Source organism: Carassius carassius, chromosome 14 (assembly GCF_963082965.1).
Source record: "Carassius carassius chromosome 14, fCarCar2.1, whole genome shotgun sequence".
Taxonomy (NCBI): domain Eukaryota; kingdom Metazoa; phylum Chordata; class Actinopteri; order Cypriniformes; family Cyprinidae; genus Carassius; species Carassius carassius.
Window position 1 is genome coordinate 21,734,106 of NC_081768.1, and position 20,623 is coordinate 21,754,728.

Genomic DNA, 20,623 nt, shown 5'->3' on the forward strand with positions numbered 1-20,623 from the left:
ACTGCTCCTCCCACGTTGTATCTCCAGTGCAACGTTTTGGTCCCTTTAGAAAGCAAGTCATTTGGATGGCAGTCAGTCTCAGAGCACATTCTCCGTTGGCACTGAACCAGGAGAACAGGGCTCGGCCTCCAGACACACGTCATCACCGTTCATCTGAGCCTTCAGTCTGCTTTGAGAGACTTTACAAATGCATCATACACACCCACATGTGCCACAAGCATTGTTTTTACGGCACGGTGACAATGTGTGCAAGGTGTCAAGGGTGGGAGCTGAAACTCGGACATACCGACACTGCTGAGGGAGCTGCTGCTCTCGGAGTCTGATGGCATTGTGGACAGGACGCTGTAGGTGGAGCCTGCGGACGAGAGAAAACACCATTAACAACACAACACTGACACTTACAGCTCTTTCATTAACTAAATGCTGGCAGAAAGGTAGCACTTCATCTGCAACTCTCTACAGCAAAACACCTAAACATTTATTAGAGACAGAACAATAGGTCAGTTTCAATGACTGTATTAACATTCACACATCAAATGAGTGCGTCTATATGGGTTCTATACATGGGGTCTATTTACTTATCCATTTATTTAGGTTTTTGATGTGTGTGCATATTTCAAATCAAGGAAAACTAACTAAAATATATATAAAACAATTTATATATATATATATATATATATATATATATATATATATATACACACACACACACACACATATCAAAATAATGTATTATTACTATATAAATTATTATATAAACATTAATAGTAATATTATTTTAAATATATGAAATAGTTTATTATTATTATTACATAGTTAAAAATAACAAAAAATATTATCATTATTATGATGAAAGCACGTAAATATAAATATTATTATTATTATTATTATTATTAGATATTCAAAATTAAAATATCTAATGAATGTTTTTGCTATAGTCTAAGGAACTTAGACAAAGTTATTTAATGGAAAGTTACTATGCAAATGAATAAGGATCGGTAAAGTTTGCTAATATCAAATGTTTGACTTTTATAAGAAATGGCAGCAAACATTAAGGCTTGAAATGATCACAGAAAACAGAAAGACACTATACAACAAACCCCCAGAAAACAACCGGCTCTGATATAGGAAAACATGAGTATTCCAAAGTGTGTTACTGCGAAAACACCCGAGTATGTAAGCAAATATGAATAAAAATGAAATGGATAATTGAATCTTTGAGATTCTTTGCAGCTCTTCCACTGCAGGGCTCCTCATCTTAACGAGCAGTGTGTGTGGTGACAAGGTTCATTATCACAGGCCTGACTCCACACACAGACACACACACACGCGCGTCGAAATCCAGCACGCAGAAGATCACAGACGCTTGAATCACTCTCTCATCACATCATCCGAGACACAGCTCTGCTTCTGAAAAGCAACTTCAGCAACAGACTTCAATGCCTCCTGTAGCCTGAAATAACTTCAGGGTAGCGACGACTGAGTGCAATTGCTACAGTTACAAGTTTTTTTTGCTTTTGTTTTTTGGTGGGGTGAAAGGCAGATGCAATAAATAGATTGTATAAATGTCTAAAAGCAGACACGTAGTCCTGCGAGTCCTGTACAGAAAGATGGGCTTCAGAAATAGACATCATGGTTTTTAATGCACTCCTCACATATTTTGCAGTGGGAGGATGGATGGAAATACATTCACATGAACACACATGGAGCTGCATGCACTTAATACATCAATGATTCAATGGCTATAGAGAACTAACGTCATTAAAAAAGCCTTAGGGAAACTGTCACATAAACTGGCCTATTTCCAATCAATTCAAATTAGCAATAGTCAGCCTCTTTGACGGCAGCAACTGGTACAACAGGTCATCAACAAAGCCACGCTGAATCTGTGCTTATAATAAAAAAACGGTCTTGTATAATGTACTGTGACCATAAATATTGTCTTGCAGTTTAGTCTAATTTTGAGGTTAATTTGTCAACAAAAAATATTCACGATATTCATTTCACAGGAAAGTCATTTCAGAGGTGGTGGTTCGTTGGACAGTAAAAAGGAGATCATTTTCAATATCATGTTGATTGAATCTTAAATCATTAAAAATGTCATGTGCATAATAAATCACAAAGTCTTTTCATTTTTGTGGGGGGCAAAGCTTTGAAGCTTACTGCATACTCTAAAACTATTAAAATCATTTTTATTAACATATATAATGCTATAAAATCAATGTTAGTTGAAAATCTTAAACTTTAAACAAAATCAGAAATGTGCAACAAACTCATAAAATAGGTTTAAATTTAAATACTAAAATTACTTAAACTGAAATAAAAAAAGCTCAATGTAAAATCAAAAACTAATCACACATACAGTATATTATCCAAAAATTACTGAATTAATCTAAAAAAAATCTTAAACTAAAAAAACGAAAATAGAAAAATAAATGCAAATGTTAAAAAAATGATAAAAATACATAATAGTATTATACTAAAATAGATTCTACTGAGTAGAATCTTATATTATAAAAAATTTGTGCTGTCAAACAATTAATAGCAATTAATCGCATCCAAAATAAAATATTTTGTTTAATATGTGTGTACTGCTATTCTAATATGTGTGTACTGCTATTCTATTCTACTGATATCTATTTGCAAAGATGGCGCCGCACATGGCTGCTTCAGTGCTTGGCTCTCCAGTGTTTTGTACTGTTTTTGTTCGTTTTTCCTGTTTTTTGTTTAACAAACACGATCAGTTTCACCAGGGATGAACTGCTGAACATTCGGCAGAACACACCACATGATATTTTTCCGGATTTCTATTATACAGACGTTTTACTGAACATTGTTATCGGAGGTGCAGCGGCGCTGATCAAGCGCTTCAGGACGCGCAGACGGGGAAAGCGAGCGGGAGCGCTCGTCAGACTCAGGAAGTGCGGATTTCGAACGCCGTTGCCTAGCATCCATCTCGCAAATCTCCGCTCTCTACCCAACAAAACGGACGAACTCCTTCTGCTCTCTCGGACAAATAAGGATTTCTCTCACTCTGCTGCTCTGTGTTTCACGGAAACCTGGCTGAATGACGCCATACCGGACAGCGCACTCCATCTGCCGGGCTTTCAGCTGTTCAGAGCGGACCGCGAAGCAGAATCAACGGGGAAATCGCGCGGCGGCGGGACATGCTTTTACATCAATGAACGGTGGTGTACAGATGTAACTGTATTAAAGAAGATGTGCTGTCCTGATCTAGAAACGCAGTTTATCAACTGCAAGCCGTTCTATTCGCCGCGGGAGTTTCACTCGTTCATTCTGGTTAGTGTTTACATCCCTCCTCAAGCGCAAGTAAGTCTGGCTTTACAGAAACTCGCTGATCAGATCACAGAAACAGAACAACAACACCCGGACTCTGTTTTAATCATTCTTGGGGACTTTAATAAAGCCAATCTCTCCCGTGAACTGCCAAAATACAGACAGCATGTTACCTGTCCCACCAGAGACAGTAATATACTGGATCACTGTTACACCACAATAAAGGATGCATATCACTCTGTTCCACGAGCAGCTTTGGGACGTTCTGATCACTGTCTGGTTCATCTTATACCGACCTACAAGCAGAAACTTAAATCTGCTAAACCTGTAGTAAAGACTGTGAAGAGATGGACCAGCGAAACAGAGCAGGATTTACAATCTTGTTTTGACATCACAGACTGGAGCGTTTTTGAAGCTGCTACCACCGATCTGGACGAACTCACAGAGACCGTAACATCCTATATTAGTTTCTGTGAGGATATATGCATTCCTACCAGGACTTATTTAACATTCAACAATGATAAGCCATGGTTTACAGTAAAACTCAGACACCTTCGTCAGGCCAAAGAGGATGCCTACAGAAATGGGGACAGGGTCTTGTACAATCAGGCCAGGAACACACTGAACAAAGAGATTAGAGCGGCTAAAAAGACCTACGCTAAAAAGTTGGAAGACCAGTTTACTTCCAACGACTCTACTTCAGTTTGGAGAGGACTGAGAGCCATCACAAACTACAAGACACCATCCCCTTGCACTGAGGCTAATCAACGACTTGCTAACGACCTGAATGAGTTTTATTGTAGATTTGAAACCCCCAACACCCACTCTGACCATCTCCCTACACAACCATTAACACCTCCTGCAATCCCCCTCTCCATACCTCCTGCTCTTCAAATCTGTGAAGATGATGTGCGCCAGGTCTTCAAGAAAAACAAAAGAAGAAAAGCACCAGGCCCAGATGGCGTTACACCAGCCTGTCTGAAAATCTGTGCTGACCAGCTGGCCCCCATCTTTTCACAGATCTTCAACAGATCTCTGGAGTTGTGTGAAGTGCCTTCCTGCTTCAAACGCTCAACCATAATCCCCATTCCAAAGAAACCCAAGATAACAGGACTTAACGACTACAGACCTGTGGCTCTAACGTCTGTCGTCATGAAGTCGTTTGAAAAACTGGTTCTGGCTTATCTGAAGGACATCACTGGACCCTTACTGGACCCCCTGCAGTTTGCGTACCGAGCAAACAGGTCCGTGGATGATGCAATCAACATGGCATTGCACTTCATCCTGCAACATCTGGACAAAACAGGGACTTATGTGAGGATCCTGTTTGTGGACTTTAGTTCGGCTTTCAACACCATCATCCCAACAACCCTCCAGACCAAACTGACCCAGCTCTCTGTTCCTAGCTCTATCTGTCAGTGGATCACCAGCTTTCTGACAGATAGGCAACAGTTAGTGAGACTGGGGAAATTCATGTCAAACAGCTGCTCCACCAACACTGGTGCCCCTCAGGGATGTGTTCTCTCCCCTCTGCTCTTCTCCCTGTACACCAATGACTGCACCTCTAAAGACCCCTCTGTCAAGCTCCTGAAGTTTGCAGACGACACTACAGTCATCGGCCTCATCCAGGACGGTGACGAGTCTGCTTACAGACAGGAGGTTGAGCAGCTGGCTGTCTGGTGCAGTCTTAACAACCTGGAGCTGAACACGCTCAAAACAGTGGAGATGACTGTGGACTTTAGGAGAAACCCCCCTGCACTTTCTCCACTCACCATCATGAACAGCACTGTGACTGCAGTGGAGTCATTCAGATTCCTGGGAACCACCATCTCTCAGGACCTGAAGTGGGACAATCACATTGGCTCCATTGTGAAAAAAGCCCAACAAAGGTTGTACTTCCTTCGCCAGCTGAGGAAGTTTAACCTGCCACAGGAGCTGCTGAAACAGTTCTACTCAGCCGTCATTGAGTCAGTCCTGTGTACTTCAATTACTGTCTGGTTTGGTTCAGCAACAAAATCAGATATCAGAAGACTACAGAGAACTGTTCGGACTGCTGAAAGGATTATTGGTGCTCCCCTGCCCACCCTCCAAGAACTGTACACATCCAGAGTGAGGAAAAGGACTCAGAAAATCACTCTGGATCCCTCACATCCAAGTCACCCCATCTTTGAACTTTTGCCATCTGGCCGGCGCCTCAGAGCCGCAAATACAAGAACAGCAAGGCACAAGAATAGTTTCTTCCCCCAGGCAATCTACCTCATGAACAGTTAAATGTTTCCCACTTAAACTTATGTAAAAATGTGCAATATCCTTATATTTATTTGTTACCCCTCCATCCTAGAACATTCCTGCATCTCACTCAATCCTATTCCATTATCATTTATAGCACAATTGTTTATACACTTATTTATTTGCCAATTTGTAAATCTCCTGTAAATTTTTTTTTTGTCTGTGTGTTGTTGTCTCTGTTTACTGGAAGCTTATGTCACTAAAACAAATTCCTTGTATGCGCAAGCATACTTGGCAATAAAGCTCTTTCTGATTCTGATTCTGATTCTGATACTGTGTATATTTATTATGTATATATGAATACCCACACATGCATGTATATATTTAAGCAAAATATGCTACCTTTATATATTAAATATATTCATATGATATAAATTATATGAATATAAATATATACATGTAAATATTTTCAAAATATATGCTGTATGTGTGTGTATCTATATATACATATTAAATATACACAGCACACACACATAAATTACACAAACAAAAACTTTTATTTTGGATGCGTTTGACAGCACTATTCAAAATGACTATAATACTTTATTATAATACCGGCCAAGTTTATGTTGGAGACATTTTAAAACAATAGCGGCATTCCTCTCTGTCCTGGTGCATTAAGTAGGTCAGAGATGGCATGCTTTGCCCTGGGCATCCATTGTGTTTGTTTGTTTCCTGCTCTGCACACACTTGGTCCAACAGTTGTTTCAGGCAAATAGACGATCAAACCCCCAACAAACCCCCAGCAAGCATCACAAATACGGCATGACATGTGCTGCTATGACAAATTCAGCTGAATTTTAAATCCTGCTATATGGCAAAAAAAAGAGGATCCACAGGCTGGGAGTGAACATGCTCCGAGTGTCTTCTTGAAAAATGAACCAATGCTACAGACAAAAGCTGAAGGCTGAAGCTTAATAATGGATGAACTCAAGAGCATTCATCCAAAAAACACATTTATCTTTTAGCTTTGACAGCCTAGCAGAATCTGTTCGTATGGGGTTGATCTTGAGTCACAAGATCTTATTACAACATGATGATAATCTATTCAAACATTGTCTCATAGGCTACATTCACACAGCAGCAGAATACGCTTTTAGAGTTACATTCACACACAGTTCAGTTAGTAACCAGAGCGACAAACGCATTTCATAAACTCAAAATAATAAATATCATAAATAAATAAAAAAAATACTACAGACATGTTTTGAAAAAAACTAATAAAGAAAAGAAAAGGAAATAAAAGGAAAAAATACTAAAACTTAAAATTAAAGAGAAAACAAAACACAAAAATAAAATCGAAATCATAACATTAAAAACTATAATGATAGTGATACCATAAAAAACACTGCAGTGAAGCAGTTTTGTCAATACATTCTTATACTGGAGCAAATTCATGCTGTGATGCAAAATAAATAAACAAATACATATATAAAATGCAAAAAAGTAATCCATAAATTTGGAAAAACTATGGAAAAATATGGTCAGTTGTGCAGTAATGGCAGTATTATTATTAACATTTATCTTAAGAATATATTTGACTAACATTTTAATATTGTCATTTTATTAATATGTTAATAAATGAATAGTAATTTTATTAAAATGAACATTTATTCATATATGCTAATATAGAGTATTTTCATTTTATTAAAAAAATATATATTTTTGCATTTATTTCATTTTGTCTGCAGAGTCAAAATCAAAAACAAACCAACATTAGATATATATAAAACACTAGACTTTTTATGACTGGAAAACAATATCATAGAGTGGATTCCTGCAATCCACCATGAATACAGAGCACCTTTCTAAGAACTGCGTATTAAATTACCGTATTTTCCGAACTACAAGTCGCACTTTTTTTCATAGTTTGGCTTGTCCTGCGACTTATAGTCAGGTGCGACTTATTTATCAAAATTAATTTGACATGAACCAAGAGAAATGAACTAACAGAAAACATTACCGTATACAGCCGCGAGAGGGAGCTCTATGCTGCTCAGTGCTCCTGTAGCCTACACTGAAAACATAGAGCGCCCTCTCGCTGCTGTACACAGTAATGCTTTCTCTTGGTTCTTGGCTCTAAATAAATGCGACTTATAGTCCGGTGCGACTTATATGTTTTTTCCCCTCGTCCTGACGTAATTTTGGACTGATGCGACTTATACTCAGGTGCGACTTATAGTCCGAAAAATGCGGTAGGTTTTTGTATTTTAAATGCCATCGACCCAAATACGACAATCAGCCCCAACCAATGTCAGTGCGAACGAAGCCTTGGGAGTAGGGCTGAAACGATTCCTCGAGTAACTCGATTACAAAAAATGATCGAGGCAAATTCCTCTGCCTCGAAGCCTCTTTTAATTTATTTTAAATCTCACGTCAGGTTCTTTCGCAATTATTTTTTTAATGTGACACAACGCGTTTACGTTACGCACAAAGCGGAAGGAGACACAAGCGCTGGGTCCGAAGTTGCCTACTGCAAGGAGTCAGCGGTGTTTTGATTTAAGGGCGCGGGCAAAGGTAAAGAGAAAGTCGTGGCATGTGTCCATTGCAAGATAGAGCTGGCATACCACAACTGGGGCCCTGTGATTTCCGCGATGCAGAAAACGCGGAGGGAATCGTGGAATCCAGTCATAAAAACAGAATTTACAGTTTAACGCGGAATGGCACGGAATTTGCCAAATTTTGAATGAATTAATCAGAAATAGGTAATTGCACTTACATCAAATCACGATATGGACTAATATCTGTAAATATTAAGCCGGAACAGACTAATTAAATATGAATCCTGCATGTTCTGCGTGTCTGTGTTAATGAATGGAGCAGAAGCGCTCCTTCCTTTATCACACACACTGAAGCGCACGTGAGTAAAACTAGCATCACATCACATACACAGAACTGTAAAGGTACGTCAACCCGTCAAAATTAAAGTCCGGTTAAAGATTATTGTTCAGCAGAATGTACATAGCCTACTACTAAAAAAAAAAAAAAATCAAACATTTTTTTTAAGGTTTAAATCACACAACATTTCTTCCATGTTTTATTTTTATTAGTAAATCCCCATTTTGTTTACCGACAAGTTAAGTTAATTTTCAATAATTAAAAGATAAATTAAATTAATGTTTTATGTGTTTAATGTGCATCTCAGAAAATGCTTTATTTTAAACCCCAACTGAATGGCACTTAAATGCACTTAATTCATCTGTCAATTTTATTGTCATTGTTCACAGTACAAGTACAGACAGAGAAACAATGGAAATAATTAAATGTTTATTTTTGATGTATGCATTGCATTCTATGGATTTAAAAAAATTAAAAAAATTCTAAAAAAGGAAACTTAGTTGTTAATTTTAAGAGACCCAGGAGTCTTATTTTCTCTTGCATAATTAATATTGCACTTTAATTAAGCAAAAACACATTTTATCCGATTACTCGATTAATCGATGGAATTTTTGGTAGAATACTCCATTACTAAAATATTCGATAGCTACAGCCCTACTTGGGAGTATAGAAATAATTTCCCTGGCCAACAAACTAGATTCTTGCATTTTCTAAAGATGTTTAAAACACGACACAACTATGATGTTGTGAAAACCAATGTGCAACAGCTACGGGCCTCAGCAAGCAGCACTACATTGAGCTGCATCAACTAGAGTCTGCGTGTCTGTCCCTTTCATAATACTGGGCCGGCAGAGAGGGGGTCAGAATGAGCCTGATAAACGACTCTGTTTACCCACATTTCAGCTCTCTAAATCAAAGCGACTTTGGCTGTGCTCCTACTTCTGCTGCAGGAGCTGCTGTCATTTGATTCAATCTGGAGTCTCCCCCAGCACAAGCTGAAAGACACGGGGCAATGTGCCCCAGGAGAAGACACGTCACATCACAGCCTTTGTCACTTTCACATTTCACATAGCAATGCTGTGGCACCGAGGGCAAGGTTCAGAGGAAGCACCCAATCGGGGCCCAGAGGCGGTCATGTGACATGGCAGTGTTTACAGTCGTAACGTGCAGTGAGGAGAGAGACATCAGCAGACAAAAGCACTGGACTCTCACATATCAGTTGATGTCACACACAGATACAGGGGCATTCCCACTTTTGAGAAGCCTGTGGAAAAATCAGAGAAGATCAGAGGTAATCCAACACTTATTCAATACAATAACCACTGTATAACCCTGGGACACATAAAGACTGTAACTGATAGTGATGCACCGAAATGAAAATTCTTGGCCGAAACCGAAAACCGAAAAAGAGAAAACCAAGGCCGAAAACCGAAACCGAAACACCGAAAGAAATTATGCCAATTATTCCATTGCATTTATTGCTATGACCATGTACTAACTTTACTAAAATTAAGACATTGCAATTGCATAAATTAATATTAAAGTTTCAAAGATAATTACAATTACATAAATTATAAAAAACATAAAAATACATAATTACAAATTATGCAATATTTATTAAGCACATTGCAACAATGCACAGTATAAAATAAAATTCAAACTAAAAATGTATCCCACTCATGTGAATATTAAATAATAATGTACAGGCCTACTGGCCTGCAGAAAGGTTTTAAAATGAACTGTTCTCTCATAAAAACAAAGTGCATTTAGGTCAAGTGCATTTGAAATTGTTCTCTGTAGGACTAGAAAGTGCATTACTTCTCCAGTAGGCAAGACTGTTATCACTTCTGGGGATGGGGACTTCAGACAGATAACCATCTAGCTGTTGAGCAGTTGAGCTTGTCATCTGCCTGACATTTGAGAAATATTTGAGAGAGTGTATTTAAATAGGGGCAGGGCATAAATAATTTGTTTTATCAAATTAAAGCAGAAATCTAGCAGAAAATCTAGCAGAAATATGGCTACAATCTGATATTATGTATGTATATATATATGTGTGTGTGTGTGTATATATATATAGGCTACTGTAAATAAAATGTCACATATATAGTAGCCTAAGAACTAGAACAATAGCCAATGTATTATTATTTGAGGCACTTTCTTGCAGAATTTCACTGAAAATATCAGACAACGAGGGTGAATGCCAAGAGACGAGTCTTTTTTCCGCGCTCTGATCTGTCTCCTGCGCTTGGCGCTTCTCCGTCTCCACGCGGGTTCTCCGCATCCAGCGCGGCCTGTATCATTTCTCGTGCCTTATTTCCGCATCCAAGTAATGATCTTTATAACGCGGATCAAGCACATTCGCGATGAAGTGCAGAGGATCCGAAAAGATCTCAGTGAGACGTGTGCTAACAGACTCTATAAGACTGTACCTTTCTTTGTTCTCACTTCGTGGTCCGTCTCAATCTCTTTGTTAGGAGACGCTTTAGTGCTGCGAATAAAGGAATAAGAAGACAGAGAATGTTCTCACTGGTGTGAAGTGAATGTCGCGGGGAGCTCGTGGTCTGCGCTATGCAGGTGCACGTTCAGGTCGCGGTTTCTGTTTGCGTCATCATCACAACATTTCGGCCGTGTTGTTTCGGTGATAAAAGTCTTTCGGCCAAAAACCGAAAATGCTCTTTTGGGCCATTTTCGGCCGAAAATCTTCGGTGGCCGAATATTCGGTGCATCCCTAGTAACTGAGGAACAGAAATCAAATTTTACCTCTACAAGTGCCTCATCTGATGTTACTTGGCATTTGGTGGAGTCAGTTAAGCGCTTGGCTCAATGGCAGTACAGTAATAGAGCGAGATTTTGATCTCAGTAAGTCTAGTTCTCAGTCACACATACTGGAAACAGCAGCTTTAGCGTAACCCTCGAGAATCTGGGCTGCCGACAGCATCTCATCACTTCACGTGTCACTCCAATAACAGACTACTCTTGTGAGCTTATCTTAAAGTTCTGCACAATCAGGTTGAATTCAAAGTCAAAAATATGAATACATTTCAATTTACAGCACAAACTGAATCAAAGAACACGTAGCCAAGATCACTTGTTACATTTCCAGAGAATGCATGACCTGATGAAACGCATCACTTGAATGCAATGCAAGTTTCTTTGCATAGAAGCATATGCCATTAATGTAAATCTGTGTCCAAGTATAGGCTAAATATCTATACATTTAATTAAACCATCACAATTTTAACAAAAAAAAACAAAGGCATGTGGATTATGAATAATACCAGGAACATTGCTCACAGCAGGTGATCTAAAGTCTGGAAGTAACTGCCTTGAAATTCACTTTTGAATCGGTTATAAAAGCATTGCTCAGATGACTGTGGCAGTGCTGCATTATAGGGGATGAATTTAGAAATGCACCTTGAGTGTGACAGTGTGAAAATTACTGTGTTGACAGTCTAACAGCAATCACTAGCACAGCATGCTGTCAGCACACTGAAATCCTCCCAGACAGCTACCAGAGAACAGCCCCACACACACAAAAAATATATATACACTTTTTGTGTGTGTGTGTGTGTGTGTGTGTGTGTGTGTGTATGTACATATATGTGTGTGTGTGTGTGTGTGTGTGTGTCTATGTACAGTACAGACCAAAAGTTTGGACACACCTTCTCATTCAAAGAGTTTTCTTTATTTTCATGACTATGAAAATTGTAGATTCACACTGAAGGAATCAAAACTATGAATTAACACATGTGGAATTATATATGGAATTATATACATAACAAAAAAGTGTGAAACAACTGAAAATATGTCAGTATTTTTAATTTTGTCAGTAATTTTTATTATAATTTTCATTTTTGACTATGAAAATTGTAGAGTCACACTGAAGGCATCAAGGGCTATTTGACCAAGAAGGAGAGTGAAGGGGTGCTGCGCCAGATGACCTGGCCTCCACAGTCACCGGACCTGAACCCAATCGAGATGGTTTAGGGGTGAGCTGGACCGCAGACTGAAGGCAAAAGGGCCAACAAGTGCTAAGCATCTCTCGGGGAACTCCTTCAAGACTGTTGGAAGACCATTTCAGGTGACTTCCTCTTGAAGCTCATCAAGAGAATGCCAAGAGTGTGTAAAGCAGTAATCAAAGCAAAAGGTGGCTACTTTGAAGAACCTAGAATATGACATATTTTCAGTTTTTTCACACTTTTTTGTTATGTATATAATTCCATATATAATTCCACATGTGTTAATTCATAGTTTTGATGCCTTCAGTGTGAATATACAATTTTCATAGTCATGAAAATAAAGAAAACTCTTTGAACGAGAAGGTGTGTCCAAACTTTTGGTCTGTACTGTACATATACAGTCGTGGCCAAAAGTTTTGAGAATTACATAAATATTAGTTTTCAAAAAGTTTGCTGCTAAACTGCTTTTAGATCTTTGTTTCAGTTGTTACTGTGATGTACTGAAATATAATTACAAGCACTTCATACGTTTCAAAGGCTTTTATTGACAATTACATAACATTTATGCAAAGAGTCAGTATTTGCAGTGTTGGCCCTTCTTTTTCAGGACCTCTGCAATTCGACTGGGCATGCTCTCAATCAACTTCTGGGCCAAATCCTGACTGATAACAACCCATTCTTTCATAATCACTTCTTGGAGTTTGTGGGTTTTTGTTTGTCCACCCGCCTCTTGAGGATTGACCACAAGTTCTCAATGGGATTAAGATCTGGGGAGTTTCCAGGCCATGGACCCAAAATTTCAACATTCTGGTCCCCGAGCCACTTAGTTATCACTTTTGCCTTATGGCACGGTGCTCCATCGTGCTGGAAAATGCATTGTTCTTCACCAAACTGTTGTTGGATTGTTGGAAGAAGTTGCTGTTGGAGGGTGTTTTGGTACCATTCTTTATTCATGGCTGTGTTTTTGGGCAGAATTGTGAATGAGCCCACTCCCTTGGATGAGAAGCAACCCCACACATGAATGGTGTCAGGATGCTTTACTGTTGGCATGACACGGGACTGATGGTAGCGCTCACCTTTTCTTCTCCGGACAAGCCTTTTTCCAGATGCCCCAAACAATCCGAAAGGGGCTTCATCAGAGAATATGACTTTGCCCCAGTCCTCAGCAGTCCATTCACTATACTTTATGCAGAAGATCAATCTGTCCCTGATGTTTTTTTGGAGAGAAGTGGCTTCTTTGCTGCCCTTCTTGACACCAGGCCATCTTCCAAAAGTCTTGGCCTCACTGTGCGTGCAGATGCGCTGACACCTGCCTGCTGCCATTCCTGAGCAAGCTCTGCACTGGTGGCACTCCGATCCCGCAGCTGAATCCTCTTTAGGAGACGATCCTGGTGCTTGCTGGACTTTCTTGGACTCCCTGAAGCCTTCTTTACAAGAATTGAACGTCTTTCCTTGAAGTTCTTGATGATCCTATAAATTGTTGATTTAGGTGCAATCTTAGTAGCCACAATATCCTTGCCTGTGAAGCCATTTTTATGCAACGCAATGATGGCTGACATAATGATCTCCAGCCTTGTGCTCGTCAACATTCTCACCTGAGTTAACAAGACGATTACTGAAATGATCTCAGCAGGTCCTTTAATGACAGCAATGAAATGCAGTGGAAAGGTTTTTTTGGGATTAAGTTAATTTTCATGGCAAAGAAGGACTATGCAATTCATCTGATCACTCTTCATAACATTCTGGAGTATATGCAAATTGCTATTATAAAAACTTAAGCAGCAACTTTTCCAATTTCCAATATTTATGTAATTCTCAAAACTTTTGGCCATGACTGTATATATATATGCATGGCTGCTTTTTTGAAGGACTTTTTAGGCTTTGAACCTTTTTTACTTAAAGGGATAGTTCACCCAAAAATCAAAATTATGTCATTAATAACACCCCCATGCCGTTCCAAACCAGTAAGACCTCCATTTATCTTCGGAACACAGTTTAAGATATTTTAGATTTAGTCCGAGAGCTCTCAGTCCCTCCATTGAAACTGTGTGAACGGTATACTGCCCATGTCCAGAAAGGTAAGAAAAACATAATCAAAGCAGTCCATGTGACATAGGGCTGTCAAAATTGCTCAGAAATGACGTTCGAATATTCCCTAAAAAAAAAAAACACGAATATTCGAACTATTCGAACATCTGGTGGCGCATGTTGTCAATGACGCGCATTACGTCAATAACAGGCAAACATAATACAAAGAGACATAACTACTTGTATAGGTAGTCTATTTAAGTTTAAACATATTTGACAACGTATTACCTACACAAAAACAAGGAAATCAACTAATGGCCAAGACTGCAGACCAAACGCTCTCTCACCCTCTCTGCGCATAAAGGTTTAAATGAACAAACAAATTTTTCAGTGCTGATCAAGAGTTTTGTGCAATCAATTTAAGGTCGCGAATTCTGTCCCAAATATAGCAGGCTTCATTCAGTGATTGAAACAAATATTATTAATATTAATTGAAGTTTTACAGCATATAGAACTGGCATTGAATGCTCCGAGCGAGTTGTGCTGTGGTAAACATGGAACTTTTCTTTGAAATGAAACGATAAATAATCAAACCTCGCTTCCATTGCTTGACAGAACTCCCCGAAGCGTGCCCCATCCGCGATACTGATCGGTCTCATGTCCTTACAAATGAACGAAATTAATTTATCCGTTATGGCCTCTTGTCGTGTTGCAGACAAAGAGCTTGTGGCGGGCGATGCAAAGTAACGTTAAGTGTCAAGATGTGACTGTTTAGCTGGAGTTCCACACATTATGCCATGCTCATTTGGGTGCACATTTTTGAGATGTGACCTCATGGTTGAATGGTATGCTAACGGTATCTTGAATAGCTTGCATACAACTTTATCTCGCGGGTCAACAATTTTACCTCGCTTTCTCTGCTGCGGTCGAGTTGGGCTCTGCACTTGCTGTCATCTTCCATGAAGACGCGTGTCAACTTTCAGCAGTTATACTGTGCCAGACAGTGCGACTCCTGTGGCCTGTCCCTGAACCCTCAGGCGCGCTAGCATGCCCACTCGCAAAACAGACAGCCACGCCTCTACTACCGCGGGCATTTTTTCCACATTTTTTTTTATTCGAATATTAATTTTCACCTTCAAAATTCGTTTTTTAAAAACTATTCGAATATATATTCGAATTTAGAATATTCGTTGACAGCCCTTAATGTGACATCAGAGGGTCAGTTAGAATATTTTGAAGCATCGAAAACACATTTTGGTCCAAAAATAGCAAAAACTATGACTTTATTCTGCATGGTCTTCTCTTCCGTGTCTGTTGTGAAAGAGTTCAAAACAAAGCAGTTTGTCATATCCAGTTCGTGAACGAATCATTCGATGTAACCGGATCTTTTTAGAGATAAACCAGATAATGACTCGTTCACGAGTCAAGAACCAGTTGCATCAGTTTTCGGATCACCAAGAGTTCTTTCTGACAGTTCGATTCAATAAACCCGGTTGAAGAAAACGGTTCACCGGTCCTTCGGTTTACCTGGCCTCATAACATTAGCACAGAATCAGTTCAGAATCAATCACCAAAAGAATCAGTTCAGACGCTCTGTGTGTCAGTCTGTTTCATGCTGAATCACACTTGCGCAATATCATCAGCTCTTCGGTTCTCGAAACGGACACGTCTGGCAGAAACGGTTCTTAACTCGTGAACGAGTCATTATCTGGCTCGGCTCGGTGTTCATCTTCAGTTCTCTTTTCACAGCAGTTCAGTCAGTGTACTGTTTGAGTACTTTAATTACTCCGGGATATTGGCTTGTTTGAACTCAGAGGAAGTGTCAGCCACATTAAAAAAAGTTAACAGCTTAAGTCATTTGTGGATTAATGCGTATTGGAGACGCGAACTGTTTAAAATGATTCAGTTCGATTTGGTGAACTGGTTCAAAAAGATCCGGTTACATCGAATGATTCATTCGCGAACCGGATATGACAAACTGCTTTGTTTTGAAATGTCTTACAACAGACTCGGAAGAGAAAACAATTCTGAATAAAGTCGTAGTTTTTGCTATTTTTGGACCAAAATGTATTTTTGATGCTTCAAAAAATTCTAACTGACCCTCTGTACATACATTCTGTTAACAAGTCAAAAAAAATAAAAAAAATTAAAAACCCAAGCACGCCGCACTCATCTGATTGTGTTGCAGTGACGGGTACATAATGCAGGCTTACTCTAATATAGCATCTCCCTAAGGGACACATGGCCCGTTTTCCGATACCCCACTGTAGTCCTTCCTAGAAAAAGCTCCATGTGCCAGTCTGATCACTCGCGCTCAGATTAAAAGGCATCAGGACTCATGCCGTCTCAAGTCCTCCTGGACGATTGTATGTATGAGCTTGGAAGTGCTAATTACAATGTGATGTGCATTCAAGTGATTTAAGTCAGATATTGTTTTTCTTTTTACACTGACTGAAACACAGAAAACCTTTTAGTGCTTATGCAATAAAATGAGGAACAAAATCTAACCATTAAGGGTGTAAATTATGCGTTATGCATTTTATCATTATCATGCAATCAGAGAATTATGGGAAATGTAACTGTAAAAAAGTAGCTTAAAAAAAGTCAACTGTCAATGCATACACAACTGTTCAAAAGTAGTGTCAGTAAGAAGAATTTAGAAGAAAGAATTTAGTATTTATGTTTAGCAAGGATGCATTACATTAATCAAAAATGACATTTTACATGCATACATTTTTACCATGATTTACAGCAGACACCCACTAAAATGTCATTCAGTATAACAATAGTTCAAGTAGCAAAAATCTTGTCAATCATATTTAGAACAAAAATCATTAGGTCACATTAAAAGATCACTGTAAAAGCCTCAAGAACTAATTAACTGTCATTTTAAATCTTCACCAATCTTCGCCAACCAGTAGGTTTTTTAATATTTGTCACCAACAGGTTTTTAGTTATTTAAAATATAATCAAACTTTTTTTTCTTGTAAACATTTTAATAAGTACAGGTCATAATATGCATGTTGTTTCATTTTTTACAAGAACATACCTGTTATGCTGAAGATATTTACTCCATATTTCAAACTGTCATTTTAATTTGATGCAGACACGAAAATGGGAAATCTGGTCTTTGACCCTAGTACAAAAGATTTAAAATAAATGCTGTTCTTTTTTTTAACTTCCTTTAAGAATCCTGAAAAAAAAGTATCAGTTTCCACAAAAATTATTTCACAACATTACAGTTTTCACTGTTTTGATCAAGTGAAGCCATGGTGAGAATAAGCATAGATAACTTAACAGACATAGATTAAAATCCTCAAGTCTCAATTTTGAATAAAACCCAAGTTTCCCACTGATAAGTACAACATTTGGTGGCACGCATGTGCTCCTATCAGTCCAATCACTCTGATATGACTTAAAAGACAAGATCTCTGTATATTTCCATTACCTCAAAATAACATATCGACATTTCCGCAGTTTCTCTGCAATTAAGCAGCCTTGGAATACTTGAAAATTGTAATGAAGTCCTTCTTAATGGCTCAGCCTCTCATGGAGAAAAACTGGAGGCTTGTGTCCTTTTAAAGAAATTTAGACTAGCTTCAATCAACAGCATCATTGTGTCTCCTTTAATTCCAGCGTTAGCAATCACTCATGCGTTCTGCTGCCAGTAAACCATCAGCCGCTGCTAGTGAGTGTTCACACCACAAATTGAGCTGAGATCAATACTGTTTGAGTCAACCTGAAAATGTGTGCGAGCGCATCATCACAAGGGATATTGGGTTTATAAAACAGCTTTATTGAGCCACGCTTAGTGACGATGAGGTACTAAGTTGAACTATAATAACCAGACAGATAGATAGAAATCTCTCTAGATCCAAAAATAATTGAGCTGCTATACAGACTAAAAGCAGTGCACTCTCAAATGGGTTTGATCTACTAGGTGGATAAAAGGGAAGCTGACATGCAGAATATAAAAGATAGAGGCTAGCCTGTCCTTGAGTGTGACATTAAGAGGCAGAGATCCTAAAAAAAACTCTTTAGATCTGAAGTGATGGCCTTGAATCAGAGTGGCATCAATATTAATATTTCATTGCATGAGCTGTGCTTCACGAAGTCAGGAGTAGTGCACGTCTACAGAATACTCTCAAAACTTCATTCACAAAATCACTACTGAGATTTTAACCAAGAAACATTTGCAATTAAAAAGTACTGCAAAATAATACAGTTTCATAGGCTGAAATGTTTTTCATTTGGAGGCTCAACAATAAGGATGGTGTGCTGACCTGGGGCCACTGTGAGAACGTTTTTTTTTTTTGACAATTGGTCACTTGCCTTTTGGGCCAGTTATGTGCAACTCAAAACCTTATATTTGTTGGTCTTATATAGTGTTGTCAAAAGACCCGGTACTTCGGTACCATGTCGGTACTAAAAAAATGAAAATGTGACAGTAGCAGGTCTCCTTAAGTACCGGTGGTACCGAGGACCCGGTCAACCCGGTTCTTGACGCATACAGCGCTATGATTTCCGCGAAGCAGAAAACGCAGACAGAATCTCAAAATCCAGTCATGAAAATTAAACTTACATTTTAATATGGACAGTCAATGAATTTGTCAAAGTTAGCTAGCATAAATTAATCAAATAAAATCTCCATATGGACCAGTATCTGTAAATGTTAAGTAGCAAAAGTTGGTTGACATATGAATCCTGTAGGGGTGCACCGATCGAGATCGGCCGATCGTTAATGCGCATCTCGCCAGTAAAGCCGGTTATCTAATCAGCGGTAAATTCCATCAGGTGCGTGATTTCACACAGAGCCACTGTTAACTGTCTAGTTGCGCAAATAAACGCTGATGATGAACGTGGATTTGCGCAGTTTCTCAGTTAACAATGGCTCTGTGAAGTACCAGCTGCTCTATGTGAAATCACGCACCTGATGGAATTTACCGCTGATTACACAACCGGCTTTACTGATGAGATGCGCATAACGATCGGCCGATCTCGATCGATGCACTCCTAGAATCCTGCATGTTCTGTGCATCTCTGTGTGAATGAATTAATGGCAGAGAGGTGCGGGTTTGTTTACTACATAGACTGAAGCGTGTGCCATCTCAATGAGGACATAAATACATCAACAACATCAACAGAACTGTCACTTCACAGGCATTTTACCATTTCATTTGAGTAAAACCAGTGTCAATTTAAAGGTATTCACGGCAACCCATCAAAATAAGTTCATTTTTACATAAAGCATTGTGCTAGAAATATTACTATTATTTAGTAGAATGTATGTGATACTGCTAGTACTGTTGAAAAATTAATAAAACTTTTTAAAGGAATAAATCACACAATATGTCTTCCATGTTGTAATTTTAATAGAAAATCCCCTTTATTTACCAAAAAATTAAATGTGTTTAAATTTCATTAACTAAAAGACAAATTAAATTTGGGTGAAACTTGTTTACTGTTTTTCATAATTATATTACTTGTAGAAAAACTTTAAACACAATTGTAAATAAATATAAAGAATGGCATTGGTTTTATTTTCAGTGATAAAAAGTGTTTTTTTTTATTAATTAATTAATTAATTAATAATAATCAATTTGCATATTTTTGTGTTTTGCTTTGGTACCGAAATTGGTACCGAGAACCGAGGATTTTCATTGGTATCGGTACGGAATACAGAAATTTTGGTACAGTGACAACACTAGTCTTATATATTTCTATGCCTTGCAATAAAATATATATTTGTGCAGCAAAAATTTAGAAAATTCTGCTGATTTGTGAAGAGAATGTTATTTAGCATATAAATAATACAAACATTTAATTAAATTTTTTTTTTTACATTTTAGTTTTGCACTCAAAAATGTTTTTTTTGAGGACATTAAAAGGACTTTTAAAAAGCTGAACATTTTTACAACACAAATACAAAACGCAATTAAAAGTATACATTTTTAAAAAGAAAATATTAGTAGAGTACACAAATTAATATTTGTGTAATACAGTAAAATAGCTATATAATAATATCTATATAATACAGTAAAAGTGAAAATTATTATTTTGACAGTTTTAGTCTTGTATAATTAAACAGTGACAAATAGATCAGTAAAACATTTGAAGATTTGGGGTTGGCTAATTTCTTTTCATATTTTTAAAAGAAAAGTATCGAAAGTTCACCAAGGCTGCATTTATTTGATTAAAATATAGTAAAA

General features: G+C 38.1%; 1 protein-coding gene across 5 annotated transcripts in view; it reads right to left on the minus strand.

Moving 5' to 3' along the window:
- LOC132157330 (disks large homolog 5-like) overlaps window positions 1-20,623 on the minus strand; it is a 72,645-nt gene that overhangs the window by 45,573 nt on the left and 6,449 nt on the right. For all 5 annotated transcript variants that reach the window (XM_059566638.1, XM_059566639.1, XM_059566640.1 and 2 more), the window contains exon 2: window positions 287-355. In XM_059566638.1, coding sequence (XP_059422621.1) covers window positions 287-355 — 69 coding nt within the window. The remainder of the gene's footprint in view (window positions 1-286; window positions 356-20,623) is intronic.